General features: G+C 50.8%; 1 protein-coding gene across 3 annotated transcripts in view; it reads right to left on the bottom strand.

Moving 5' to 3' along the window:
- Nucleotides 1-11,173: 11,173 nt before the first annotated feature.
- The window catches only part of RSPO1 (R-spondin 1), a 28,951-nt gene continuing 13,311 nt past the window's right edge, over nucleotides 11,174-26,813 (bottom strand). For all 3 annotated transcript variants that reach the window (XM_084785853.1, XM_084785854.1, XM_084785852.1), the window contains exons 3-6: nucleotides 15,108-15,299; nucleotides 12,934-13,083; nucleotides 12,474-12,662; nucleotides 11,174-11,967 (exon numbers count right to left, since the gene is read on the bottom strand). In XM_084785853.1, coding sequence (XP_084641979.1) covers nucleotides 11,804-11,967; nucleotides 12,474-12,662; nucleotides 12,934-13,083; nucleotides 15,108-15,299 — 695 coding nt within the window. In that variant the 3' untranslated portion in view covers nucleotides 11,174-11,803. The remainder of the gene's footprint in view (nucleotides 11,968-12,473; nucleotides 12,663-12,933; nucleotides 13,084-15,107; nucleotides 15,300-26,813) is intronic.

Here is a 26,813-nt window from a genome sequence, read left to right as displayed (position 1 = left end):
CCACCCTCTACCCTCTACCCTAAGCCTCTCCCTCCCTCCCTCCCTCCCTCCCTCCCTCCCTCCCAGGGGCTGGTTTCCCTGGCCCCATCCTGATCCCTTGATAACTCAGCCATTTCGGCTATGCCAGTCTCTGGACTTTTGGCCTGGGCCATCTCTCTTGGTCCTCCCTCCCTTCTCTCTTCTCACGGTCTGGTTTGATCTGCCAGCCGTGTTCAGCCTGGACTCTTCTTTCTGCCTGTTTTTTTTTTCCTTTACATCCACAATACAAATCTTCTCCCCATAGGTTAGGAGTAGTCTTGTCCTCCTTTTATTTCATCCCCTCCCCCCATTGATTATCTATCTTACATTTTGAGTCAGGGGCTCTCAGTTGAACCCAGAGCTCACCAAAATGATGAAGCTAGGCCAGTGTGCTCAGGAGATCTCACCTCTACCTTCTGAATGCTGGCGTGCAGACGGCAGGCGACCAGCTGTTAGTGGGTGCTGCGATCTAAACTCTGACCTCACCATTGATGGCAATGGAAGCTCTGTATCTGCCAAGTCATCTCCCAGCCCTGTGTAGCCCTGGCCGTCCTAGAACTCCTGTGTAGACCAGGCTGGCCTTGAACTCATAGAGATCCACCTGCCTCTGCCTCTGAGTGTTGGAATTAAAGGCATGCACCACCACACCCACACCTGGCCTGCGTGTAACTTTTGTTTGTTTTTCAAGACAGGGTTTCTCTCTGTAGCCTTGGCTGTCCCGGGGCTCACTTTGTAGACCAGGCTGGCCTTGAACTCACAGAGATCCATCTGCCTCTGCCACCCCAAGTACTGGGATTACAGGCATGCGCCACCATGCCTGGCTCTGTGTGAAACTTTCAAGAGCCCTGATTAGAAAATGATCACAAACAGACAAACAAAACCAACAAAACAAAACAAAACCAAAGCCTGTCCTTCTGACTCACCCTACAAACCAGAGTGAGGAACTTGCTGTTTGCCTTTATTAAGTCTGAAGGATTGCGAGTTGTCTGTGATCCTAGGGTGCCTCTCCACTTTGTCAAGGACTCGGTACTCCCGTCTCCACCAAGATTCTCCCCTCCCACATCATCAGTGCGCATACAAAAAAACAAAAAACAAAACAAAACAAAAAAAATCATGAACCGAATCATTTAGTCTATTTCCCAGCACAGGGATAGGCAGGCTTACAACCCACTAGCCAAATCCCACCCACTGCCTATTTTTATATGGCCCTAAAGCTAAGAATGGAGTTTTAGTTTCTTAAATGGTCGAAAAAGCCAAAATAAAAATAACGTTTTATGACGCATGAAAGTGATATGAAATTCAAATTTCAGGGTTCATAAATAAAGTTTTACTGGAACACCGCCACGCCATTTGTTTACATATGGCCTTTGGCTGCTTTGCACTACAAGGCGGAGAGGGATTGCTACAACAGACAACATATGGTGCACAGAGCCTAAAAATATTTTTACTCCCTGGCCCTTCACAAGCCCACTTGCACACATCCCTATCCGAGGACACTGGTGCGCAGTTCCCTGAGTTGACGAGACGATGCAATTGCCATTGTTCTCTGAGACTGTTCCCCATTCCCATATGGAATCCCTCCCGGCCTCCCCCCTCCCCCCTCCCCTCCCCCCCTGCACAACTGCAGGCACTGGAAATTCAAACCAGGCACCCCCCACCACCACCCCCCACCCCCGTACAACAGAATGAAGCTAATGCTGCATTCGTGGGCCAGCAGAGGGCTCTCTGAAGAGGTTTAGGTTTCATGGAGAGGGGCAGAGAGGCTGTCTGGAAGCCAGCTAGGGTCTATCGGGTGTGTGCACTCAGGAACCTGCAGGCAGGAACTGAAGCCAAGGCCGTGGAGGATTGTTGCTCACTGCCTTGGTCTCTATGGCTTGCGTAGCCTACTTACTTACATAACCCAAGACCACCTTCCCCAGGGGTGGCATCACCCACAGTAGACTGGATCCTCCCGTATCAATCATTAACCACAAAAGAATGCCCGTACAGGCCTGACTATAGGCCAGTCTGATGGGGACATTTTCTTAGCTGAGGTTCCTGTTCTCAGACAATTCTAGCTTGTATTAGTCAAGTTGACAAAAAACAAAAAACAAAAACAAAAACCAGCCAGTACAGTCCCTTTGTACTGGGCACCAGTAATGAGAAGATGGGGCAGAAGTGGGCAGCACCCCTGGAATGCTGAGGTATTGTACTCCTGGCTTGTCAGAGCTAGTGCTTTCCAAAGACAAGGAGACGGAAGGTCAGGTTGCTTTGGGCCCAGTGTTCCAATGCTTTTCAAAACTGACCCCACCATCCTCCATCTTCCCCTGCCCCTTTATTCCTAGAAGGGGGAAAAAAAATCAGAACTGTCAAAAATTACCATCTCCAGTGACAGGTGACAAACTGAAAAAAACAAAACAAAACAAACAAAAACAAAGGGGAAAAAGAAAACAAACCAAAAACCATTCTGTTCCAGACAGATAGCTCAGTCAATAAAGTGCTTGCCTTGCAAACACAAGGACCTGAATTCAGTCCCCAGAGTCCATGTAAAAATTCTGGATGTGGTGGCACATGCTTGTAGTCCCAGCACGGGGATTGTGGAGACAAGTGAGGACCTAGGGGCTCACTGGTCAGCCAGCCAGCTTAGCTTAATTAGCAAGTGCCAAGCCAATGAGAGACCTTGTCTCTAAAAACAAGGAATGACATCCAAGGTTGACCTCTACCTTCCGTGTGCATGTGTACACACCTGTGTGCACACCTGTACACACCATGCACACAAGAACAAAAAGTATTGGGACTATATCATGAATTTTCTTTTTTTTTTTCCATTCACTCACTATTTAGTCCATGATAGCATCTGTCACTGGTCAAATATCCAGGAGACATATGGACAAGGTAAGTCATGACCCCATAGCCTGAAGAATTTCCAAGTGCACATTTAGAAAAAATAAGGCAGATGAAGGCATGTGGTACACAGGACAGTCACAGCTCTCAGGAAGAGCAGAAAAGCCCAACCCAGCCAGAGTGGAGAGGGCTCAGAAGGCTCAGAGGATGAAGCATGCTTGAAAAAAGAAAAAGAAATAGTGGAAACAGGAGAAGGATAAAGCGTGGGAATCAGCGAGAACGTGTTTGTGAGAAATCGAGAGTCCAACGTTTGTGGACACTTTGTTGGTTTGGTGGCAGGGAAAGAATTGTAAATATGCATGGTAGGCAAATACCTCGTACAATAAAATATCTTGGGAGAATGAATGTGAGGGCAGGAGAGAAATCAAGCACAGTCTATCGGCAACGATCCTGCCCTTGGGAGAGAGGCCAAGTGTACATTCAAGGCGGTCGTTGCCAGAGTCTCCGAGCCTCGGGGCCATAGCGGAGCTCTGAGCTGGATTTGTTGTGTGGATTTCAACCTGGCACAAGCAGCTTTTATCAGGCAGGGAGGCATGGCCGCTCTCCTCCAGGAACACAGCCCTTGAGCTGGTGCTGTGAGCTGGGGTTCCACTCCACTGCCCACAGACAATGGCTCCAGCTTCACCTGGTTCCAGTGTCCCCACTTGGGACTTCTGAGTGCTACAGTGAGTCTGGCCACATGAGTCAGGACCAGTCCAGTGCCCTTCAGGAAAAAGCAGCCAGATGTTGGCCATGGAACAGGAACCCTAATTCTTGTGTAGGGTTCTCAGAGACAAACCTAGTCATTAGCTATGTTCAGATTCAAATGTCAGGTTCCAGGCTGGGGAGATAGCTGGGTCAGTAAACTGTTTGCCTTGCAAGGATGAGGACCTGAGTTTCGTCACTAGAACCCACTTTAAAAGTCTGGGCTTAGCCGGGGCGTGGTGGCACGTGCCTTTAATCCCATCACTGGGGAGGCAGAGGCAGGTGGGAGTGCTGTGAGTTCGAGACCAGCCTGGTCTACAAAGCGAGTCCAGGACAGCCAGAGCTACACAGAGAAACCCTGTCTCGGGGGGTGGGGGGGAAAAAAGTCTGGGCTTGGTGTCATGCATTTGTAAATTTCAGCCCTGGGGAGGCTGAGACAGGCAGACCTCTGCACCTTTCTGGCTAGCCCGCCTAACCTACTTAGTGAGTACCAGGCCAGGCAAGACACTGTCTGTGAGAGAGGGCAAGGTGACTAGGCTCCTGAGGAGTGACACCAAGGTTGTTCTCTAGACTCCCTGCACATGTGCACACAAACATACACAAGTGCACGCGTGTGCACACACACACACACACACACACACACGTACATCTGCACATCTGCACACACAAATGCACCTGACATGTACACAAATGTCATATTTTGTAACACTCACAAGGCTGCTCTGCCCTTGGCCTTGACACCCCATAATTCCTTGCTCCAATACTTGAAATGAGATGGTGGCACAACATTGTCCTCTGCCCAAATGTCTCCCCTGGTGTACACCCCATCCCCCAAGCAGGGCCTGAGGACAGCTGGGCCACAAGTCACTGGCCCTCACTCCAGCCTCCCTCCTATCCTTCTGCCTTGCTCCAGCTCCCAATCCTTAACAGAATCCTCTTCCTGGTCTCTGGGGATGGGACGCCCTCATTATCATCACTTTGGCCAAGGTTGCCTTTCAGGTCTGGTGTCAGAAAGTGCTTCTGCTGTCCCTTGAGCCACCACCTCTCTTGCCAGACTTGGATCTGGTCTGGTTGGCCCAGTATCGCCCAGCCCTTCTTGTGTGCCCAGTCTCTAGTCGGCCTTCTCCCGTCTCCATGCCCCAGGGGCTGCTGGCTTTTTCTTTTTTGGAGATGAACTCATTGTTGACTTTAACTCACTTCGCTGTTTCCCAGGGAAGCAAGCTGGCAGGAGGCCCACCCAGCTCCTTGAAGAAGACAGCCCAGGCTCGGGCCAGGACTGGGAGCCAGAGGCAATGGAACCGCCAAATGCTTCCCATTTTATGGACAGGCCTGGCTTAACCTGAAGCCATTCCAAATACTCAGTCAACAGCCATGGTCCACATGAGGTTGGAGAGGGAGCCCCTAGGAACCAGCATCCCTCTGACAGCACAAAAACTCAGCTTGAGGAAGCAGCTGGCCTTGTCCATGGACCAGGTTCAACAGATAGGGAAAGTGCACCACACCATCACTGATCAATAACCCAAGGCTGGCAGCTTGCTCGGAGCTGGCCCCTGCTCTCTTTCCCCACACAGGAGTGGGCCCAGCCAGGAATCCATCTAACCCACCTCCCTGCACCAAGCCCCGGGGAGGGCAGGCGAGGGAGGAACCATTTTTCACATACTTTCTCTTTCAAAACGCAGCCTCGTTTCGCAATTTCCTACTTAAGTTCTGGAAGGCTCTGGAGGCACTAACCCAAGCTACCTTCTCCTGCCACAGGCCAGTCCCTTATCGGCAGGCACCAACCTGGGTAGGTGATGCATGCTGGAGCTCACAATGCCAGTTCTCCCGAATCCTGCCAATGAAAACTCATTCCAGACAGAGCAGGCCACTGACTCCACAGCGAGGGGTTCTAAGACACCTCCTTCCAAGTGTGCTCTCCTCACTCTCTTGGTTCTTCCTCTGGGAGAGCAGGGAGGTAGGCCACACCAAAGCAGGTGCACCCAGCCCTTGTGCGCTAGCATCTCAGCATCCCCCCCAAGCCTTCAGATCTCCTCCTCCCCTCCCTTAGAATAAGGCTTTTGTTCTTGATCACTGCTACCTGCAGCACAGACCATCCTCTTGCCCTTTCCAATGAATCCATTTAGCCTTGCCAGATAGAATCTGTTCTCACAGCCCGTTTCCTCTTTCTCTACTATGGTGAAGGTTTCCACTGCACATCGGACCCATAGCTGGAAGGGTCTGAGGTCAAAAGCCAGTACCTGGGGCCCTGGCCCTGTGTCAGAGCCATGGAGCAGGGCTTTAGAGCTGGCGCTGGCCTTGAATTCTCTCCCAGTTTTCTTAAATCAAACCAAACAAACCAGAGATGAGGGGGAAATCCCCACTTAAAAAAAAATCCAGAAAACACATTACCCCCAAACAATGGGGTGGGAAACATACCAGAGCTAGAGGTGGGAAAGACGGCCAGAAATGTGTTGGTCTGGGTGAGAGTTGACCCCATAGAGGAGAGAGCTAGCATTTTCCGAACCACTCAGGCGAATAAACACACAGAGCTATGTGCTTTCGCCATCTAAACCTGGAGCAGGGAGAGGCCTCTTGACACAGATAGATGGCTCCCTCCAGCACTTCTTCACCCCCAAAGCACCAAGTAAAGTACCATTTCAGGATCATCCATGGCTGTTGGCGGGCAGCCCTAAGGTTCCAGCCTCACGTGGGTGTTTTAGGGCTGTGAACAGATAACCGGACTTCACTTTTAAGCCTCACCATCCAGCTCAGAAACAGACAAGAATAGGCCCTGGGCTCCCTTTATTTACGATGCGCTAGGGTCACATCCAGAAGTTCACAAGGCACCAGGGTGAGAACGAGAATACCCCCGACCAGTCACCCTGCAGATGTGGAAACATCTATATATCAGGACTTCCTGGAACCACAGACTTCCCCCCCCTCCCCACCCCCACCCCCGCCTAGCTGCTCAGATTCCAGGGGCAGCTTCTAGAAGGATGGATGGGGGATGGGGACATAGAGGAGGTAATAAAGAGAAGGGGGTGGGTGCTCCCTAGCATCACCAGGGTGATACAGGCACTCAGGAGACACTCCCCCCCCCCCCCCCCCCGGCCCGCCTTCTTATTCTGGGTCTTGTTTGGGTGTGGTTTTAAAAGGAGAGTTCCTGCCAGTGTGGCACAAGCGCTTGAATTCCCCAGGGCTGTCTTGTTATAAGGCAGGTTTGAGTTCTTTATATCTACGTACGGTCTGAGATTCTGTGCCTTTTAGCAAGTTCCCAGGTGAGACCATGGCTGCAGGCTGAGGGCCACACTTGGACCCACCTAAGGAGCTGGGAGATTGGGTGGTACCCCCTAGAGACCAAGGGAAACTGGTGCATAAATGGAGTCCGAGACTCGGATGGGAGCACAGAGAAGACAGGGTACCGACAACAACAACAGAGGGACCTAAGGAGACAGTTAAGAGAAACAGTGAGTCAATAGCAACTGTGGAAAGCTGACCAGTACGGAAAGGCTGCCAAAGACAGGAAAAGAAGCAAGAGAGACACTGTGGCTTGCTATGGGCAGCCTGGGACCAGCCATGCCAACACAGGCTCCCAATCTCAGCCAGAGAAAAGGCTGGCAGATATGGGCGAAATGAGACCCGCAGGATAGCAAGCGCATAGCCCTGAGTCCTAGCTTAATTGTTTGTGCGCTTTCCCATTCCTGTATCGCCCCTTCCACTCCTAGAAGAACACACGTCTGTCTCAAACCTATTACCCACTGCCTCCTTTTCACCTGTATACTTAACCTTTCCCTTCCCTGGACTCTTACAGAAGGTTTTAACTATGTTATAGTCTTTTCCATTTTTTAAAGACCAGGAATAGTGGCACACATTTTGAATCCCAGCACTGAGAAGGCAGAGGCAGGCAGATCTCTGAGTTCCAGGTCAGCCTAGGCTATATACACAGTGAGTTCCAGGGCAGCCAGCCCAGGAACCTTTTATTTATTTATTTATTTATTTATTTATTTATTTATTAGTTTTTTGAGACAAGGTTTCTCTGTGTAACAGCCCTGGCTGTCCTGGACTCATTTTGTAGACCAGGCTAGGCTTGAACTCACAGAGATCTACCTGCCTCTGCCTTCCCAGTGCTGGGATTAAAGGTAGGTGCCACCATGCCCTGCATGTCCTGGAATTTATATAGTCAGGCCTTATCTCAAAAACAAACAAGCAAACACAGGCTTCTTGGAGCCATGTCACACTTCTGTGGAATATTCCTCCCATTATCCCAGCTAAAGATCCCGAAGGAATTGGCTCCTTCCTCTGACTCCACAAACAGCCCTGGCCAGGAAGTTCCTTGGTGCAGCAAATTCCTCGCCATCCCTAGCCCTCTTTTTTTTTTTTTTTTTCTCCATCTCCCTGCAGCTTTGGGTGCTCTCAGCTCTTCCTCCTTGCTGGGTCTGGAAATTGCTGTTCCTCTATGTTTCCTTCTGCCTGCCCTTTTCAGGTTTCTTTGTCAGCCGGTCCTCCACGGTCTGATCTTCAGGGCGGCCTCAGCCAGGTCCCAAGACCCCTCTTGGCCCGTTTTTTTGTTGTTGTTTTTTTGTTTTGTTTTGTTTTTTTAGCTTCTTAAACACACACACACACACACACACACACACACACACACACACACAGTGATCTTCCCTAGCCAGAACCCACGGGACCTGTGTTTTGGTCGGACAGCATCTTCGCCTGCTTCAGACTCAACATAGTTAAAGCCGGACAAGTATTTCTCCTTCTCTCACACTGGCCTTCCTCCCAGAACTCGGGGAGGCAGAGGCAGGCGGATCTCTGTGAGTTTGAGGCCAGCCTGGTCTGCAAAGCGAGTCCAGGACAGCCAAAGCTATACAGAGAAACCCTGTCTTGAAAAACCAAAAATAAATAAGAAAGAAAGAAAAGGAAAAAAAGGCTGATTTCTCTAATAATTGTTTATATTGGTGACATAATCAAAAGAGTATTTTGCCTGTATTTGCTTAGGTAACAGATACTGGGCTATATACATTGTGGCTAGCTACTAGGTGATTAAAATTCCATGTGGCTCACAGATTTCTACTCTAGAACACCTGTTCTTGGCTCAGGCATTCTCTCTGCTTTCTGGAACCACTGAGTGAGCAGCCCTGCTGTGCGGCCACGTTAGACTGATGCCTCCATAACTGGGAACGGAGCCCAGAACATCCAGTGTCGTACAAGCAGCAGCTGGTGCCTCAAACAGGCCACCCGGAGTTCCCAGCTACCCCGGGAGCTGCCTGATATCCCTCCTCCCCACGGCTCCCTCTAGAACTCAGCTACCCCGGGAGCTGCCTGATATCCCTCCCCACGGCTCCCTCTAGAACTCCTTGCCAGCAACCCAAAGGCAAGATGTCTTACACGATGCTATCTCGCCAACTTTGTTTAGTTTGCCGACTTGCTTTTGCAGACCACCAGACTTAGGTATTAGGAACCAAACTCAGCTTCTCTACTAGAGTGGCGGGCACCTTTAACTGTTGAACCCATCACTCCAGCCTCTAGCTTGTTTTTTATTTGTTTGTTTGTTTGGTTGGTTGCTTGGTTGGTTTTCTGAGACAAGACCTCATGTAGCCCAACCTGGCCTCATTCTCACTATGTTGTTGAGGATGACTTTGAACTCTTATCCTCCCGCCTCTGACTCCCAAGTGCGGGCACAACAAGTGTTTGAGCCTCATGATGGTCTCAGCTTATATTTGTTATTTGGGTTTTGTTTTTTTTTTTGTGGTTCTGAGAATTACTTCTGTGGTCTTAAGAAAGGCAGTCTACTATTGACCTGCAGCCCCAGGTTGCTGCTGGCTTCTTTTTCCGTCTTCCTTATTCTTTATTATTATTATTATTATTATTATTATTATTATTATTATTATTATTATTATTATTATTTCGAGACAGGGTCTGTGTAGCCTTGGCTGTCCTAGACTCACTTTATAGACAAGGCTGGCCTCAAACTCACAGCGATCGGCCTGCCTCTGCCTCCCAAGTGCTGGGATTAAAGGCGTGGGCCACCACACCCAGCTAGTGGCCACTTACTCTTAAAGACTTTAACCTTGTAAAAACTTTGAAGACTTTCTAAAAATGACATTCTACAAATTTATTTACTCATGTGTCTGTCTGTCTGTCTATCTCTCTCCGTGTGTGTGTGTGTGTGTGTGTGTGTGTGTGTATGTGTGTTTGTGTGTGCGCGCGCCCGCGCCCATGTATCCTCATGCATGTGGAGATCAGAGGACACCTTTCATGTAAGTCTCAGATCTGAACCAGGTCATCTGGTTTGGTGGCAAGCACCTTCATTGGCTGAGCCCTCTTGCTGGCCCAAGGCTTTAATTTCTATCTTAAATCCTTCTATTCATCAGAGCTGGTCTCAAACCTCTCCTGTTCTGAGAAGCCACCCTAGGAAAAGTCTTTGATTTTTTATTCATCTTTTTTGTTGTTGTTTTCTTCTCACTTTTACAAGCTCCATGTAGACACCAGAATCTGCCTGCCCTTGACTCCCTCTGTTTGCACTTGGGTCTTGCTTGCCCCTTCATTTGATGAACACCTGTCTCTCCCATAATGCTCTGAGCTTCATGAGATCAGGCTGAGTCTGGCTCTCTGTGGTAAACCAACCACCTAGTGTTGTAATTATTTTTATAAAACTGTTTGTTTCTTTTAGCTTACTTCTTAACCCGGCTATCACACAAATAATTCAGACTCTTTTATGATACAAGGCTTCACAACACAATCTTGAGCAGTTTAAGTCTGTTCTTAACCCTCTATGCTATTTTGTCTTGCTCCCAGCAAACATCCCAGCGATACTGGCACTTTGTAGCTTTCCTTGGCGCCAGCTCCTTCCTCCTGATCTTCCTTGCACCTGCCCTTGTGGCCTGCTCCTCTCCTTCCCAGCTTTTAGTCCAGGGCCTGACCTGCGCTGATGCCAGCAGATACCAGAATGCCACACAAAGTCATTCCACCTATTTCTGCACCTTTGGCCAGGACAGTCCCCAGTGGTCTGACAGTGAACAGTCTGACAATGGTTAGAGCGCCTGCTCTCTTCCTCCCTCCTTGGTAAGCAGACCCTGACCTCCCAGATGGAAGTCCTCCCATGGAGCTGGCGGGGACTCCTTCAGAGGAATGGCAGGAGTGCTTGTTGATTAGCATGCGTGTGCCCACCACCTGGAGCCTGGTGAACACACGTGCTGTGGTACGCTAGGTCTGCGAAGGCACCTGAGTCTCATTCCCAACAAGTTGCTCGCCAATGATGTCACAGCTGGCCCACAGCCCACAGTCTGATTTACAGAACCCAGATGGGGCTGGAGAGAGGACTCAGCCATTAAGAACACTTGCTGCGTTTTGCTGTGGACCCAGGTTCAGTTCCCAGCTCCAACATCAGCAGGTCACACCCTCCTGTAAGTGTGGCTTGTGGGAGGACCTGCGTGCATACAGTGCACATAAATTTACACATAAATTCACATAAGTGATTTAAAAAAAACTTTTTCAAAAATGTAGAGTATCTGGTGACCACCCTCCAGGTTTCCCTGAGGTTTTCTTCCTGCCGCAGGCCATTAGGGAGCTTTTTAAATTGGGTCCTGCCCAACCTCACACTCTAAAAATGAATTGAGTGCTGGCTTTTGTTCGTTCGTTTGTTTGTTTCTCTTTTTAATTTGAAATAAACCTTTAAGCAGTTTCCAAGTCAGGTAGCCCTGACGTGTACCACGGATGTATAATGACTCTTAATCTCCAACAATCAAGTCACACAGCTGGGAGTGCCACCCAGGGCAGGGGAAAGCGGTCTCCCCATTGGCAGCTGCTCCAGCTTTGGCTCCAATCTGCCATCCATCTAGCAGATGCTGTCTGCTGTCCCCAGAAGTTCCTCCAGAAGATTCCACTCCTTGAAGTTTAGGTTCAGATGCTGGGAGAAGCTCTTTCAGATATGTCTTCCAAGAGCATCATAAACTGAGTGTACAGCTGGGCCACAGAATGGAAGTGTCTTCAGCGACCTCAAGAGTGTGTGTGTGTGTGTGTGTGTGTGTGTGTGTGTGTGTGTGTGTGTGTGTGTGTTGTAGTTTTCAGATGTGGCCATATGTGTGCATGGATGTGCGTGCATGGATGGATAGATGGATGATGGGTGGATGGGTGGAGTAGGTGTGGACTTCCTGTCCCCGATGCTCAGGTACTGGGAAGTTCTCACTATTCAGTAAGACACTGGACTCTTCCACATGGATCTGGAGACAGGTCACTGTGCCTAGGTGGGTCCCACTGATGTGAGTGGCCCTGCTGTCCCTGGCTGTGGCTGCTGCTGTCCTTTGTGTCTCCTAGAGTTGGAGCCTGGCTCTTTGTTGTTCTTCCTGGCCGGATGCCTATTGGTGTTTTCCCTCCGGCCCTGGCTCCCCTTCCTCCTCTTCTGCCCTGCAAGAATGAGATAGTGGAGGGAGGGAATCAACAAAGGATAATCAGACACTCTGGGTGCCCGGGGGTCCTCAGAAAGCCATGGCAAGGAAGCAAGGTGGGAAGTCACCTCAAAGCCTCCTCAGGCTGCAGCGTCTTCAGGAGATCTTACAGCATGAGTACAAGAAACAGCCCCTAAAGACTCGGTCCCAGACCCCAGTGCACACTGGACATTCTCCTCTTCATCACATGTACCCCCAAAGACCCTAGAGCATTTCCTAGCTGTTCAATGAGGCTATCAAGACAAATGGGACAGTCCCCACCCCTTGCCACCCTCCCCAGCCCCCTCTGCTCTCCGAGGGCTCTTCTAAAGGAAACAGCTTAAAGAAACGGGACACATGCCTTCGGACGTTACTAATTCCTGCCACACAGCATCCCATGGCACCGTCCTCAGCCAGGATATGCCCCCAGTTTCCCATGCCAACACAGATGTAACTGTCCTCCAGGAGGCTAGGGCTGCCGCTCACCTTCAGGACACGGCGTCCTGCGCACTGTACACTTCCGGGTCTCTTTGGTGTCGGAGCAGGTGGTGTGGTCTCCGCCCGGAGCGTGGAGCACCCTTCGTGTCCGTTCTTCCGATCCCTTCCGGAAACCGCACAGCTTCCTCTTCTTGGAGCAGGGACCCCACGGGGACCACTCGCTCATTTCACATTGTGCTGACAGGAGGAGGTAAGGTAGGATGGAGGGAAGCAAGAGGCGAAGGGACCACCCTACCCCTAGCCCTCAGTGCCCCAGGGCACCCTCGCTCACTCAGTCCAGACCTCAGGTCTAAGCTCTTTAGCTCAGAGGCAGAAGGCCGTGGAGAAAGAACCCCCAACAGGTGCTTGCAGAAAGTGAGCTTTCTCTTGTCCCCTCCCCTTCACGCTATGGCCAGAGTTCCTTCAACCTCTTGGCTCTGGGGTCTGGGCCCTTTGTCTCCGGCCTTACCAGGACTGCCACACTCCATGGTGCTGTTGGCTGGCGTGGAGCCCTCGGGACAGGCTGGATAGCAGCGGCCCTTGTGCAAGTACAAGCCCCCCTGACACTTGGTGCAGAAGTTGTGGCTGAAGCAGGCCTCACAGTGCTCGATCTTGCATTCTGGGGACAGGAAGAGAATGGAATCTGGCCCAGGCCAGGATGGGCACATTCTTTTATCCCCAGCCCCAAAGCCCACCCACTCACCAGAGGTCAGGATCTTGGTCCAGGGTTGAGATTCCTGCAGAGGAATCTCTCAAAGGGGAGGGACAAGGAGAAGACACTCAAGTAGCCTCTCCTGAGGACTGACTGGGCCTCTTGCCAGCAACAGTCAACCAGGAACCCAAACCAAGTCTTAGATCCTGGAACTCAATACGAGGCCCAAGGGGTTCAGGGGAGGAGGTGGCCTTCTGGGCTTGGTGGACACAGACAGTATCCCTCGGCATCCCAGAACTCCCCTAAAAAGAGTGGGACTGAATAGGAGAATGAACACCCAGACAGCACCAGTGTGGCACCCCTTCCCACATTTCTGGGCACCCACAGTACCCCAGAGTTGGGTCTCCTCCTGCCAGAGCAGAAAGAATCTGCTCAGAAGAGTGGGAGCAATCTCAGGGCAAATTCCTCTCCCTGTGCAAATCCAAGTTCCAGGAACCCCTGGGTTAAACTCCTGGGGCCCTCCCTAGCTCCTCTTGCCAGCTCCCTCCTTTGTGGGAGATGGGTAGAACAGGGCTTGGCTGGGAACAGACAAGCCTTCCAGCCCCCCCCCCCTTCCAGACTGGGTGGTACTGGCTTCCTCCCAGTCTCTGGCACCTGAAGCCCCAGCTGTCAGTCTATCAGACTCTGGCGCATCCAGGAACCTCATCTTCCCCCAATGTTCTGAGACCGAGAGAGCAGCTACCAGGGTCCACCTCACTTTACCAAGCTACCCACCCGGCCTCTTTCTGCACCTTTGTCCTGGTGGCTTAATTTCAACTTTGCCTCCCTTCCTGGTTCCTCCCCTTTGTGCCCTGCCCTGCTCCAGATGCTTAGATTCCTAGGTTTGGTTGCCAGTACAGTAAAAACAAAAATAACAACAGCAACAGCAGCCACCATTTATTGAGTGCCAGACACCAAGAGCTTTATAGGTGTGCCTCACAACAACCCTAGGGGGAAAAACCCAGCACCCTCAACTTAAGGATGAGCTGTCAGGGGGCTGAGATACACTCAACGTCATGCGATGAGCAAGTAGCCAGGCTGAGATCAGAACTCAGCAGGCCAAGCTGGCACCAAGCATTTTTTTCCCCTCCACGCCTCTAAGTTATAAGCTTGAAGAAAGCAGCAATGGCCCCTTCTGCCCAGCCTCCCTCCAAAGGCTTTAGTGAGGCTCAGTGATCTGAGATCTGGAAGTGACTTCTACAGTTCAAGGTACTGAACTGAGGGAGAAGACATTGGTGTAGTTCACATGTACCGGTTCACTGGGTGTCCCATCCCCCAGAGCATCACAGGGATGGGATGGAGATAGGACAGCATTATGCCTTGCAACCTATGGAACTCTGGCTGGGGTGAAAAAGCAGAGCCAGTAGCTGAGGGGAGGCATAGAAGAACAGAATGGCAAGATAAAGGGCTTCCCTGAAGCCAGGGTAGAGCTGACAGGGCGTGGCTGGCAGCAGGAACACGTGCCAGGTTGTGGGTCTCAGAAGCATCTTGGTGGCTGCCGTGCAGAGGGTGGGCTGGAAGACAGACAGATGGACAGGCTATGGGAATGGTGTAGGAGCCAGGTGTTGGGGGCCTAGATAGGACAAGGGGAAGGAGGGGAACAGCAGCTGGGTTGTGGTTAGCGAGGGGGTTGGGCAGCACAGTAAGAGACAAGCTTTTGGGTTCTCTGGCTTGACAAATGAGTTGGGATGCTCAAGAGTGACCCCGGTGGGAACAAAGGTAGGTGCAGATACGAAGAGAGGAGAATCGAGTTCTGGTTTGTACACAGTGGGATCACGGATGGGGGGCATCTAGGAAGATGGCGGCCTGGCAGTTGTATATCTGAATCAAGAGCCTCCCTCCTCCTCTTCCCTTCGCCCCCTCAACACTTCCCACTGGCCATCACTCTCTAGTCCAAAGCACAGTCCTCGGGGGTCCAGAGCCTCTCCGGCGCCACACACACACACACTCACTGATGCATTTGTTCATGTCAGGGTTGCGGGCGTCAAAGTATCCGGGCGGGCAGGACGGCAGGCAGACGCCCACCTGGCGGATGTCGTTCCTCTCCAGCAGAATGAACAGCTTAGGAGAGCACTTGAGGCAGCCGTTGACTTCCGAGCAGAGCTCACAGCCTTTGGCACAAGCCTGGCTCCCCTCGGCGCTGACTGTAAGGCAGAGGAAGGATGGAAAGGTAGCTTTAGAGGAAGGCCCACATTTTCAGGCTCCCACAGGGACAGGACGTGATCCTTTGCGGTTTCATTGCACAAACGGAATGTGTTCATCTCAGAAGTCAGGGCTGGGCGGAGAGCTCTCGGCAAGGCTACTTTAGGCGCAAGCCCGAAGCCCCTAACTAGATAGTGTAGATATCTAGGTCTGTATCCCGAACTTCCTGACTCCGGCACATCTTGAGCCTATAGATTTGTTTTTGTTTTGCTTTTTTTTTTTTAATTCCCAGAGATGGAAAAAATCTGTACCTTTCTGTAACTTATCCTGACTCTCCCCAAGAGGATGGAACTTCAGCCTCGGGTACCCAAGGTAGCTTTTCAATTGCTGCTAAACAGGATCCTAGATTGAATGATTCAAGAAGAAAGACTGAAAGACAAGAGTAACCTACGCTTAGAAAATGGTCTCAGCTTGAGAGATTTTGCTTTCTAGGAGACATTTGACTAGACTTTTTTTTTTTAAGACTGGGTCTCTCTCTCTCTCTCTCTCTCTCTCTCTCTCTCTCTCTCTCTCTCTCTTTTCTTTTTTTCTTCCAGAGCTGAGGACCGAACCCAGGGCCTTGAGCTTGCTAGGCAAATGCTCTACCACTGAGCTAAATCCCTAACCCCAAGACTGGGTCTCTTGTAGTCAGGAGATGACCTTGTACTGCTGTCCTCCTGCCTTCAACTCCTGAGTACTGGGATCCCAAGGAGATGATGTCACCACACCTGGCTCATGTGTTACTGGGGCCAAACCCAGGGCTTTGTTCATGGGGGGTAAACACTCTATGGAGTTCAATGACCAACCTTAGGGACTTAAAAAAATACTTATTTTCACTTTATGTGTATTAAGTGTTTTGCCTGCATGTGTATATGTGCATCATGTGCGTGCCTGGTGCCTTCAGAGGTCAGAGCAGGGCCTCAGATGGCTGTGAGACATCATGTGGGTGCGGGGAAGGGAATGCAGGCCCTCTGCATGAGTGACAAGTGCTCTTAACTGCTGAGCCATCTCCCCTAGGGACTTTTTTGATCAGCAGGACCAGAGAAGTGAGTTGCTACTGGCATCAAGGGAGTAGAGATAGGAGGAGCCTTTGATAGCTCGGTGGTGGTGGCACACGCCTTTTAATCCCAGCACTTGGGAGGCAGAGGCAGGTGGATCTCTGAGTTGGAAGCCAGCTTGGTCTACACAGCAAGTTCGAGGACAGCCAGGGCTACACAGAGAAACCTTGCCTTGAAGAAAACAAAACAAAACAAACAAAAACAGAGAAACCCTTGAGGATCCTCCGGTGCATGGATCAACTCAGGACAAAAAAGAATCGTGTGGTCCAAAATGTCTGTGATGCTGAGGTTGTTCCATTTCTGGTTTAGGGTCCTTGACGGCAGCATGGCCTTCCACAGCACCACTGAGTCTCAGCTTTTATTCTGATCCTTCATTAACTGTTCAGGCCACACTCACCCATCATCTTCCATGGGCCACATGCAGGATGAACTCAGGGGCCAGGCCTCCAGTGGGACAGGACCGCCATCCCTAGGTGAGTGCTGGTGTTCCTAAGCCAGCAACACTGGACTCATGAGTCTGGGAAAGGCCAACATGACGGGTCAGGCATGCAATAGCAGCGCTGCAGGAGCTGAGGCAAAAGGTTTGAGTTTGAGGCCAGACCAGGACAACAGAGTAAGAGACTGTCCAGGGAGAAAGACAGACAGACAGACAGACAGACAGACAGACAGACAGACAGACAGACAGACAGACAGATACACAGACAGATACACAGACAGAAAGAAAGAAGAGGAAGAAGAGGAGACAGAAATGAAAGGAGGAGGGAGAAGAGGAAGAAGAGGAGAGATAAAAGACTTTCAAAGAGGTGTCATGGGTCCCATTCTTGAAAACTTAAGTAGAAGTTTATCCTTTAGAGAATAGAATTAAGGGCACTGGAAGAAACAGAACCAAAAAGCGGCAAGGGGACAGGCAGATAATTTGGAGAGGAAATGGTGAGAGAGAAGGCATCTTTTCCCTCAGGAACTTAAGTCCTGTGGGCAGTGTTTCCCTAGAGAGGCCTTTGCACAGGATTCCTTGCACAGGAGGATGTTGGGAAAGCTTACTGCAGTAGGTGAGACCAGGAACTAGTGTGTGACATGGATCGTGACAGGATTGCTCGGCTTTAGGTGGTATAGATATATACGGTATACATATATATGTATGTGGCATATGTTGCTTGTTTTGTATGTGGTACGGTGTGTGTATGTTAGCGTGCAGGTCTACATCCCCACGAGGCCAGAGAAGGACACTGAGTCTCTTCCTCCATCATTCCCTGCTCCATGGCCTTGAGGCAGGGTCTCTCACTTGCCCTGAAGCTGGACCTTTTGGCTAGGCTTCCTGACTGGTGATTGCTCACAATCTGTCTGTCACTGCCTTACAATGCTGGGGTTACAGGTGTGCATTTTTCTTTTCTTTCTTTCTTTCTTTCTTTCTTTCTTTCTCTTTCTTTCCTTCTTTCTTGTTTGCTTTGTTGTTCTGTTTCTTTTTAAGACAGGGTTTCTCTGTGTAGGCTTGGCTGGCCTGGCTGGCCTTGGAACTCACAGCGATCTGCCTGCCTCTGTTTCCCTGAGTGCTGGGATTACAGGCATGTGCCATTGAGCCTGGCTGATTTTTTTTTTTTAATGCGTGTGCTGCTGTGGATTCAAACCCGGGTCCTCATGCTTCCAGAGCAAGTGCTTTTACCACTGAGCCAGCCCCAGTCTCCCACCCCACCTCCGTTCATTTGGACTTTCAGCTTTATGACTACTGCTATTATTAGTAGTCGTAGCTGTGGGTGGGTGGGGGTAGGGTAGGATAAGTGAGGGCTGTGCATGCATATGTCATTGCACTTGTGTGGTCAGGGGACAACCTTCTACCTTTAAGTGGCATCTGGAGATCTAAATCTGGTCATCAGGCTATGAAGCAAGTGCCTTTACCCACTGAGCCATCTTGCCTGGCCCAGGTCTTTGTTGGTTGGTTGGTTGGTTTTTGTTTGTTTTGTTTTCAACATTTAGAAAGTATGTGTGTATGTGTGTGCATGTATGTGTGTGTATGTGTGTGTGTGTGCATGCATGTGCATGCCTCTGTCTCTCTGTCTCTCTGTCTCTCTCTCTCCCTCCCTCTCTCTCTCTCCCTCCCTCTCTCTCTCTCTCCCTCCCTCTCTCTCCTGGCACTGGCTCTACTCTTAAATTTAATTTTTTTCTATTATTTAATTTTAATTTTAAAAGCCTTTCTTCTAGCCAGGCGGTAGTGGCGCACGCCTTTAATCCCAGCACTTGGGAGGCAGAGGCAGGTGGATTGCTGTGAGTTCGAGGCCAGCCTGGTCTACAAAGTTAGTCCAGGACAGGCAAGGCTACACAGAGAAACCTTGTCTCAAAACACCAAAAAAAAAAAAAAGCCTTTCTTCTGGGAGTAGTTGTTTTATTTTTGTTTGTTTGTTTGTTTGTTTTTGAGACAGGGTTTCTCTGTGTAGCCCTGGCTGTTCTAGAACTTGCTCTGTAGACCAGGCTGGCCTTGAACTCAGAGATCCACCTGCTTCTACTTCCTGAGTGCTAGAATTAATCCTGCTCTTGTTTTTCTCTTTTTGAGACAGGGTCTATACTATGAAACCCAACTTTCCCAGGACTTGCTCTATAGACCAGACTGGCCTTGAACTCATAGAGATCCATCAACCTCTGCTTCCCAAGTGTTAGAATTAAAAGTGTGGACCACCATGCCCAGCATTTTGAGAAAATATTCACTGTATAGTTCAGGCTGGCCCCAAACTCATCTCTGGCCTGAGGCTCCAGCAGCCTGGGATGGCAGACATCACCACTCTAGCAGAAGCCTTTCCTGTAGGGCCTTTTACAACCCTGATCTCAGACCTGGGCAGTGACTCCCTGGGAAGGGACAGAGTAAAGAAAGATGCACTTCCCAGACATTTTGGCTGGGATGACAGGTGTGAACCACTAAGCCCATCCCACTATTATTATCCATCCTCCTTTTGACAGATGAGGAGATGAAGAGGTTAAATTACTGGACCAATGCACACCTTTAATCCCAGCACTCAGGAGGCAGAGGCAGGTGGATCACTGTGAGTTCGAGGCCAGCCTAGTCTACAAAGCAAGTCCAGGACAGCCGAGGCTACACAGAGAAACTCTTATCTTGGAAAAAAAAAATTACTGGACCACAATGCCTCAACCAGTATGTGTTCCAAGCACAAAAATACAGCATATGAAAGGCAGATAGAGGCTGTTCCTGGGCGCATGGAAACTGAGCGCATAGCTGGATGACTTCTTTAATATGAACTTTGTTTGCATGGAATCAGTGGTACCAAGCTGGTAAAATTAAACACTGCTTTCATTTTGTCTGGTCTGCTCACTGTAGGGGCAGATCCGCTGCAATGCTACCCTGCAACTCTATGAAGTCTTTAGGGCTTTGCTCAGCTGTGTGCCAAGCCTATGGGTCACTGTAGAGTGGAGGGGCTGCCTCCTCTTCATGAAAGGCCCACTGACGTGACTTGTTTGTTTCCTAGATGAGTGAGTGTGTAGGGTTTTTGTTTTGTTTTTTGTTTTTGTTTTTTTTTTGTATGTGTGTGTGTGTGTGTGTGTGTGTGTGTGTGTGTGTTTTGTTTGTTTGTCTGTTTGGTTGGTTGGTTGATTTGGTTTGTTTGCCTTACCTTCAATGGCTAAGATGACCCAGGTGTACCCTTGGTAGCCCTTATGGCTTTGGTTTAAACCTATTCTTTGGTTTTTGTTTTTAGCACCGGGGAATGAGGCAAGGCCTTCCAGTACTAGGTAAACACTTTGCCACTGAGCCACATTCCCAGCCTTTGTTTCACTTTTTTACTTTGAGATGGGAATTCATGAAATTTTCCAGGTTAACTCTGAACTCGCTTTATACTCCTGGCTAGCTTTGTCCTTTCCAAGCCTCTCACCTCAACCTCACATGTACTGGGACTCTGAGCCTGCACACCAAGGCTCGGCTCTCAATAGCAAGATTTCAGTCTTCACTCTCTCTTCTTACCCTCTCTGTTAAGAAAAGATTTGTGGTAGGTGAGTTCGAGGTCAGCCTGGTCTACAATGTGAGTCCAGGACAGCAAAAGATACACAGAGAAACCATGTCTTGAAAAACAAAACAAAGAAAATATTTGTGCTAGGCAACGATGGCACAAGCCTTTAGTTCCAGCACTTGAGAAACAGAGGTCAGCCTGGTCTATAGAGAAAGTTCTAGCATAGTCATGGCTACACAGAGAAACCCTGTCTCAAACAACAACACACATACACACAAACAAACAAACAGATTTGCATGGTCCTCCTCATAGCCTCAGTGTTCACTGTCCGCTCAACTGCATTTTTCTCAGTTGACACTGGTATTGGCTAAGAAAGTGTGGCACACCCTGGGTCAGAATAAAAAGGAACATCATGAGAATGGTAACATGGGAAGCTGAAAGAGACGCAAGGCCACACCAGGAAGAACCTCAAGTCTCTAGAAGACATGAAGACACTAGCCCAAAGGTAGCAAGAGGGGCTGACAGGAGCCATGGTCAGGACCTAACTTTAGAAGGCTCCCTCAGCGCAGTGGACAATGGGCTGCAGAGGTGGCAACTCAGGAAGCAAGAAGATGCGCAGGTAAAACTCTCAAACAGTGAAGGCAGAGGCCTCACACACCTGCTGTCCTCTCTGTAAGCCAAGGCAGGAGGCTTTCTGATCTTGAGGCTGGCATAGGATACTTAGTGAAAATCAACTTCAAAATGGGGTCAGCTGGGGAAAGACGGAGAGCCAGGAAAGGGGCAGACAGACCTGAGATCTGCACATCCCCCCAAGGCCAGGTGCTGGGACAAAACAGAAGTTAAGGTTTGAGCACACAGAGCTTGTGTGTTAGGGTCATTGTGGACCCTCCACTAGGTCAGCGATCCCAGGCTTGGGGAAGAAAATAGGAAGGGACTTAGTCACGCTGAGTGGCCAGTTCCTGTGGGACACTCGGGAAAGGTGGCTGTCAGGCTGTGGGGTCTGTAGGTCTGGAGCTCAAGAGATACAGTTTGTCAGTGGAAACAGCCATCCAAGGCAAGTGGGACACTGGGCATGGTGCTGTAGAACTGTAATCACAGCATTTGGGAGGGAGAGGCTGGAGCCTCTGGAGCTCAAGGCCAGTGTTTGACTACACAGCAAGTTCTAAGCTAGCCTCAGCTAGACTACATGAACTCTGTCTCAAAAAAAAAAAAAAGAAAAGAAAAGAAAAGAAAAAAAAAAGAAAGAAAGAAAAGAAAAGAAACAAAAACCAAAAGCCAGAACAAAGCTACAGCAGTGGTTCTCAACCTGTGGGTCGTAATCTCTTGGGATCATGTATCAGATGGTTACATTAAAATTCATAATAGTATCAAAATTCCAGTCATAAAGTAGTAACAAAATAGTTTTATGGTTGGGGGGTGGGGTCACCACAACATGAGGAACTGTAGTAAAGGGTCACAGTTGTTAGGGAGGTTGACAACCCCTGGGCTAGAATGTGAGGAGAGAACTAGGCATCGGAAAGTCACAGAAGGAAGAGGTTAGCCCAACTGAGCAACAGGGAAGGATTCTGAAAAGCATCCTGCAGCACAGGAGCCATGAGAGGAGACCACACATCAGGAGAGACAGGGACCAACAAGCCGAATGCCTACATCAAGTAGGCCAAGTATGGAATCCGCAGCAGGTAGGGTTGGTAAGCCCACTGGGGTGGCTTCCATCCCGGAGGTGAGCTGGGGACAGTGGCGGTGACATCCTCAGGAGTGTAAGGTAGAAGGATGAAGCCCGACGTAGGAAGAGATAGAGGGGAAGTCTTGGGGAGGTGGAGGCTGGCAGAGTGGGAGAGGAACCATGTTAAAGGGGGGGGGCCTTAATGGGCAGGGCTGGGAGGGGCCAGACATGCAGCCTTGAAACACACCTACAAGGCTGGATCATTAGTAGTCACTGACAGTGTGACCTTGAGAAGGGAAAAAAACAGTCAAACTCCAGTGAGCTGGGGAGCGAGTGAGTGGAAAAGAAGCTTCCAGAATAAAGAAGAACAAAGTGAGAGGATAAGAGCAATCAGCACCCAGGAAACCAAAGCAGGGAGACTGTCATGAACGCCCTCTAGATCTTGGGTACAGAGTGAGAGCCTGGCTCAAAGAAATGGGGGGGGGGGAAGAAGAAGAAAACAGGAAGAGGAAAAGCGAGAAAGAAGGAAAGGGGAAGAGAGGGAAAGAGGGAGGGAGAGGAAGAGAGGGCAAAGAGGGGTAGATATGAAAACTCAAGTAGATGGAAATGGCTCAGTGGTTAAGAGTGCTGTCTGCTCTTCCAAAGGTCCTGAGTTTGATTCCCAGCCACCACGTGGTGGCTCACAACCATCTGTAATGTTATCTGATGCCCTCTTCTGGCCTACTGGTGTACATGCAGGCAGAGATCTGTACACATAATAAATAAATAAATAAATCTTTTTAAAAATTGATGGAGTTAAGACCTGAAGAGATGGGAGGGCCCGGATACAGAGATCAGGTGGTGGGATTGGATGGGTTAGAGGAGGCCTCTGAAGGGGGCATGAGGACTCTGAGGCCCAGGAGGGTTGGAAGCTCAGAGGTGAGGATTCAGTGATGGGCAGGAGTCAGCTTGGTGAGCCAGGAATGGTTTACCAGGGTGGAACAGGAGCCCCTGAACACACTCAGCTTAGAGGGTCCCGGAAGTGGTGGTGAGAGAACAGACAGCTGTGGGAGGGGCCTCCATGGAGGCTGGACAGTTGCTCCCATGTGGGAACATGACCTTGAATGGAGGACCCAAGGAAGACGCCGTGTGTCTGGGAGATACGGAAGGGGAGGGGTTGGGGCTGTAGATCAGCGGGTAGAGTGCTTGCATGCCCCCGCGCACTACACCAACGAGGTGTGCTAGTGCAAGCCTGTAACCCCAACACTTAGGAGGTGGAGGCAGAAGGATCAGGAGTTTAAGATCTTTCTCAGAAGCCTGGGCTATTTGAGACTGTCTTAACAACAACAACAACAACAACAACAACAACAACAACAACAACAACAACAGAAAAGGGGATGCAGAGGCTCCTTCATTTCCCAGGGACTCACTACACAGCTAACCGGTTCCCAGGGCTGCTGGGAGCTGAATGCTAGGGTATGGTGGTGGCGAAGGTCTAGCCAGCGGCAGGGAAGCAGGATTGGCACTGTGACAGCCGCATAGGAGGGGTACATGACGCTCCATCTCTGAGCCAGCTGGCTAGGGAAGGGCATGGGCTTTGCAGAAGGACAGCCTGCGCAAAGGCCCTGAGGTTCTGGGTGCCCTGGAATGCCCCCCCCCCACAGAAGAACAACAAGGCTTTGTCCCATTGGTGAGGGAAAGGGACCAACCGGTAGACCTCCCTCCTGCTGCTTTCTGTGATGACGGGTAGGGTGGGGTGGGGGTGGGGCTGCCGGCCTAGCTGGGGAGGCTTCTCAGACTCTGGTTGGGGGAATCAGCTTAGAGAGGACACCAGCCTTTCCCACTTGCCCTTCGACAGCCTCTGCTTTCTGTGCATATCTAAAGTCAAAACTAGGCGTATGGATGGTTTTTTTTTTTTTTTTTTTTGGCTGCCATGTACATCTTTGTACCATGTGTGGTGCTGGAAGAGGCCAGAAGAGGCCAGGTGTTGGGCCTCCTGGAACTTGAGTTATAGATCGTTGTGAACTGACATCTGGGTGCTGGGAATCGAACCCAGATCTTCTGCAAGGGCAGCCACTGCTCCTAACCTCTAAGCCATCTCTCCAGACCCTCAAGCTTCTTTTCTGGTCAGTCAGTTAAGGCTGGGCCTCCATCATGGTGCCCCCTGCCTCTGGCCTCTGTCAACCCTGTGTGAAAACCATTTAATCTCTAGCTGCAGGCTGGGGAGGTGGCTCAGTGCTAGAGGCTTGCCTAGCCTGTGTGAGGCTAGGTTCAGTGCTCAGGACAGAGATGAAGGGGGCTGCCACTGCTATGACAGCCTGGCCGGGTGACTCAGCCAACCCTTCTGGTGAAACAGCTTCCTGCTCGGAGTCTCTCTTCCACAGCTCACTTTCCCCCACTCCTCCTAGCCTCATCACAAGGCATCCCTCTAGAACCAAACATCTGAAGAATCTTCCACTCTTGCCTGAAACACTGTATCACTTCTTTTTTTTTTTTAAAGACTTATTTATTTATTATGTATAGAGTGTTTTTCCTCCATATACAACTGCGCTAAAGAAGAGGGCACCAGATCTCATTACAGATGGTTGTGAGCCACCATGTGGTTTCTCGGAATTGTATCACTTCTAAAAGTAAGATCTGTGCCCCAGTGGACCAAAAGGGTTTCTCTGAGCTAATCGCAAGCACCTCCTTCCTCAGCAACCCTAAGCAGTAACCATTTCCTAAAACACACACTCTAGGATCAGCTATGCCTTAGCCCTTTAGCCTAGAACACTGTGCAGCCTCCTAAGCCCCAGAACTACATTTCTCCTCCAGGAAGTCCTCCCTGATCACCTCCCTGCAAGTCTGGGTGGGGTCATTTCCTGTGGTCGTCTCTCCCCAGCATTTAAATCCACCATAGCTGATAGAACCTCTTGTTGCTTTCGACTGAGACATCTCCCCCCCCTGCCCCCCCCCCCCCCCCCCGCTGGAAAGGGCTTGGAAGGGCAGAGTTGGTCTTGTTTCTGAATGGGAGCCCAGGGAAGGGTTGAGACTCATAAGAGGCAGAGTTATCCAGCGTAGGGTTGAGGGTCCTGTGTGTTGGAGAGTCTCAAGGAGGGTGTGGTGGGCATAGGCTGTGATGGGCACCCACTGAGTGTGGGGAGTGGAGCTGGGCACAAGTGGAAATTCAGGTGGGCTAGGTCAAGGAGGGACTCGGTGGGACTGATGACAGTGTTTGTGAGGTGAACTCCAGCCTTGGTACAGCTGGATTCAGTAAGAGAGGCATGGAGCATGCTGGCGGGTAGAGGACAAGGGGGATGGAAGGTAGAGGACAAGGGGGATGGAGGGTAGAGGATGAGGGGGATGGAGGGTGGAGGATGAGGGGATGGAGGGTGGAGGATGAGGGGGATGGAGGGTGGAGGATGAGGGGGATGGAGGGTGGAGGATGAGGGGGATGGAGGGTGGAGGATGAGGGGGATGGAGGGTGGAGGATGAGGGGGATGGAAGGTAGAGGATGAGGGGGATGGAGGGTGGAGGATGAGGGGGATGGAAGGTAGAGGATGAGGGGGATGGAGGGTAGAGGATGAGGGGGATGGAGGGTGGAGGATGAGGGGGATGGAGGGTGGAGGATGAGGGGGATGGAAGGTAGAGGATGAAGGGGATGGAGGGTGGAGGATGAGGGGGATGGAGGGTAGAGGATGAGGGGGATGGAGGGTGGAGGATGAGGGGGATGGAAGGTAGAGGATGAGGGGGATGGAGGGTGGAGGATGAGGGGGATGGAGGGTAGAGGATGAGGGGGATGGAGGGTGGAGGATGAGGGGGATGGAAGGTAGAGGATGAGGGGGATGGAGGGTGGAGGATGAGGGGGATGGAAGGTAGAGGATGAGGGGATGGAGGGTGGAGGATGAGGGGGATGGAAGGGTAGAGGATGAGGGGGATGGAGGGTGGAGGATGAGGGGGATGGAAGGTAGAGGATGAGGGGGATGGAGGGTGGAGGATGAGGGGGATGGAAGGTAGAGGATGAGGGGGATGGAGGGTGGAGGATGAGGGGGATGGAAGGTAGAGGATGAGGGGGATGGAGGGTAGAGGATGAGGGGGATGGAGGGTGGAGGATGAGGGGGATGGAAGGGTAGAGGATGAGGGGGATGGAGGGTGGAGGATGAGGGGGATGGAAGGTAGAGGATGAGGGGGATGGAGGGTAGAGGATGAGGGGGATAGAAGGTAGAGGATGAGGGGGATGGAGGGTGGAGGATGAGGGGGATGGAGGGTGGAGGATGAGGGGGATGGAAGGTAGAGGATGAGGGGGATGGAGGGTAGAGGATGAGGGGGATAGAAGGTAGAGGATGAGGGGGATGGAGGGTGGAGGATGAGGGGGATGGAGGGTGGAGGATGAGGGGGATGGAAGGTAGAGGATGAGGGGGATGGAGGGTGGAGGATGAGGGGGATGGAAGGTAGAGGATGAGGGGGATGGAAGGTAGAGGATGAGGGGGATGGAGGGTGGAGGATGAGGGGGATGGAAGGTAGAGGATGAGAAGGATGGAAGGTAGAGGATGAGGGGGATGGAGGGTGGAGGATGAGAGGGATGGAGGGTAGAGGATGAGGGGGATGGAGGGTGGAGGATGAGGGGGATGGAGGGTGGAGGATGAGGGGGATGGAGGGTGGAGGATGAGGGGGATGGAGGGTAGAGGATGAGGGGGATGGAAGGTAGAGGATGAGGGGGATGGAAGGTAGAGGATGAGGGGGATGGAGGGTAGAGGATGAGGGGGATGGAGGGTGGAGGATGAGGGGGATGGAAGGTAGAGGATGAGGGGGATGGAGGGTAGAGGATGAGGGGGATGGAGGGTAGAGGAT

Source organism: Acomys minous (genome assembly GCF_964271855.1).
Source record: "Acomys minous genome assembly, chromosome: 6".
NCBI lineage: Eukaryota > Metazoa > Chordata > Mammalia > Rodentia > Muridae > Acomys > Acomys minous.
Note: the sequence above shows the minus strand (reverse complement) of the source record. Positions and strands in the feature narration are given on the sequence as shown.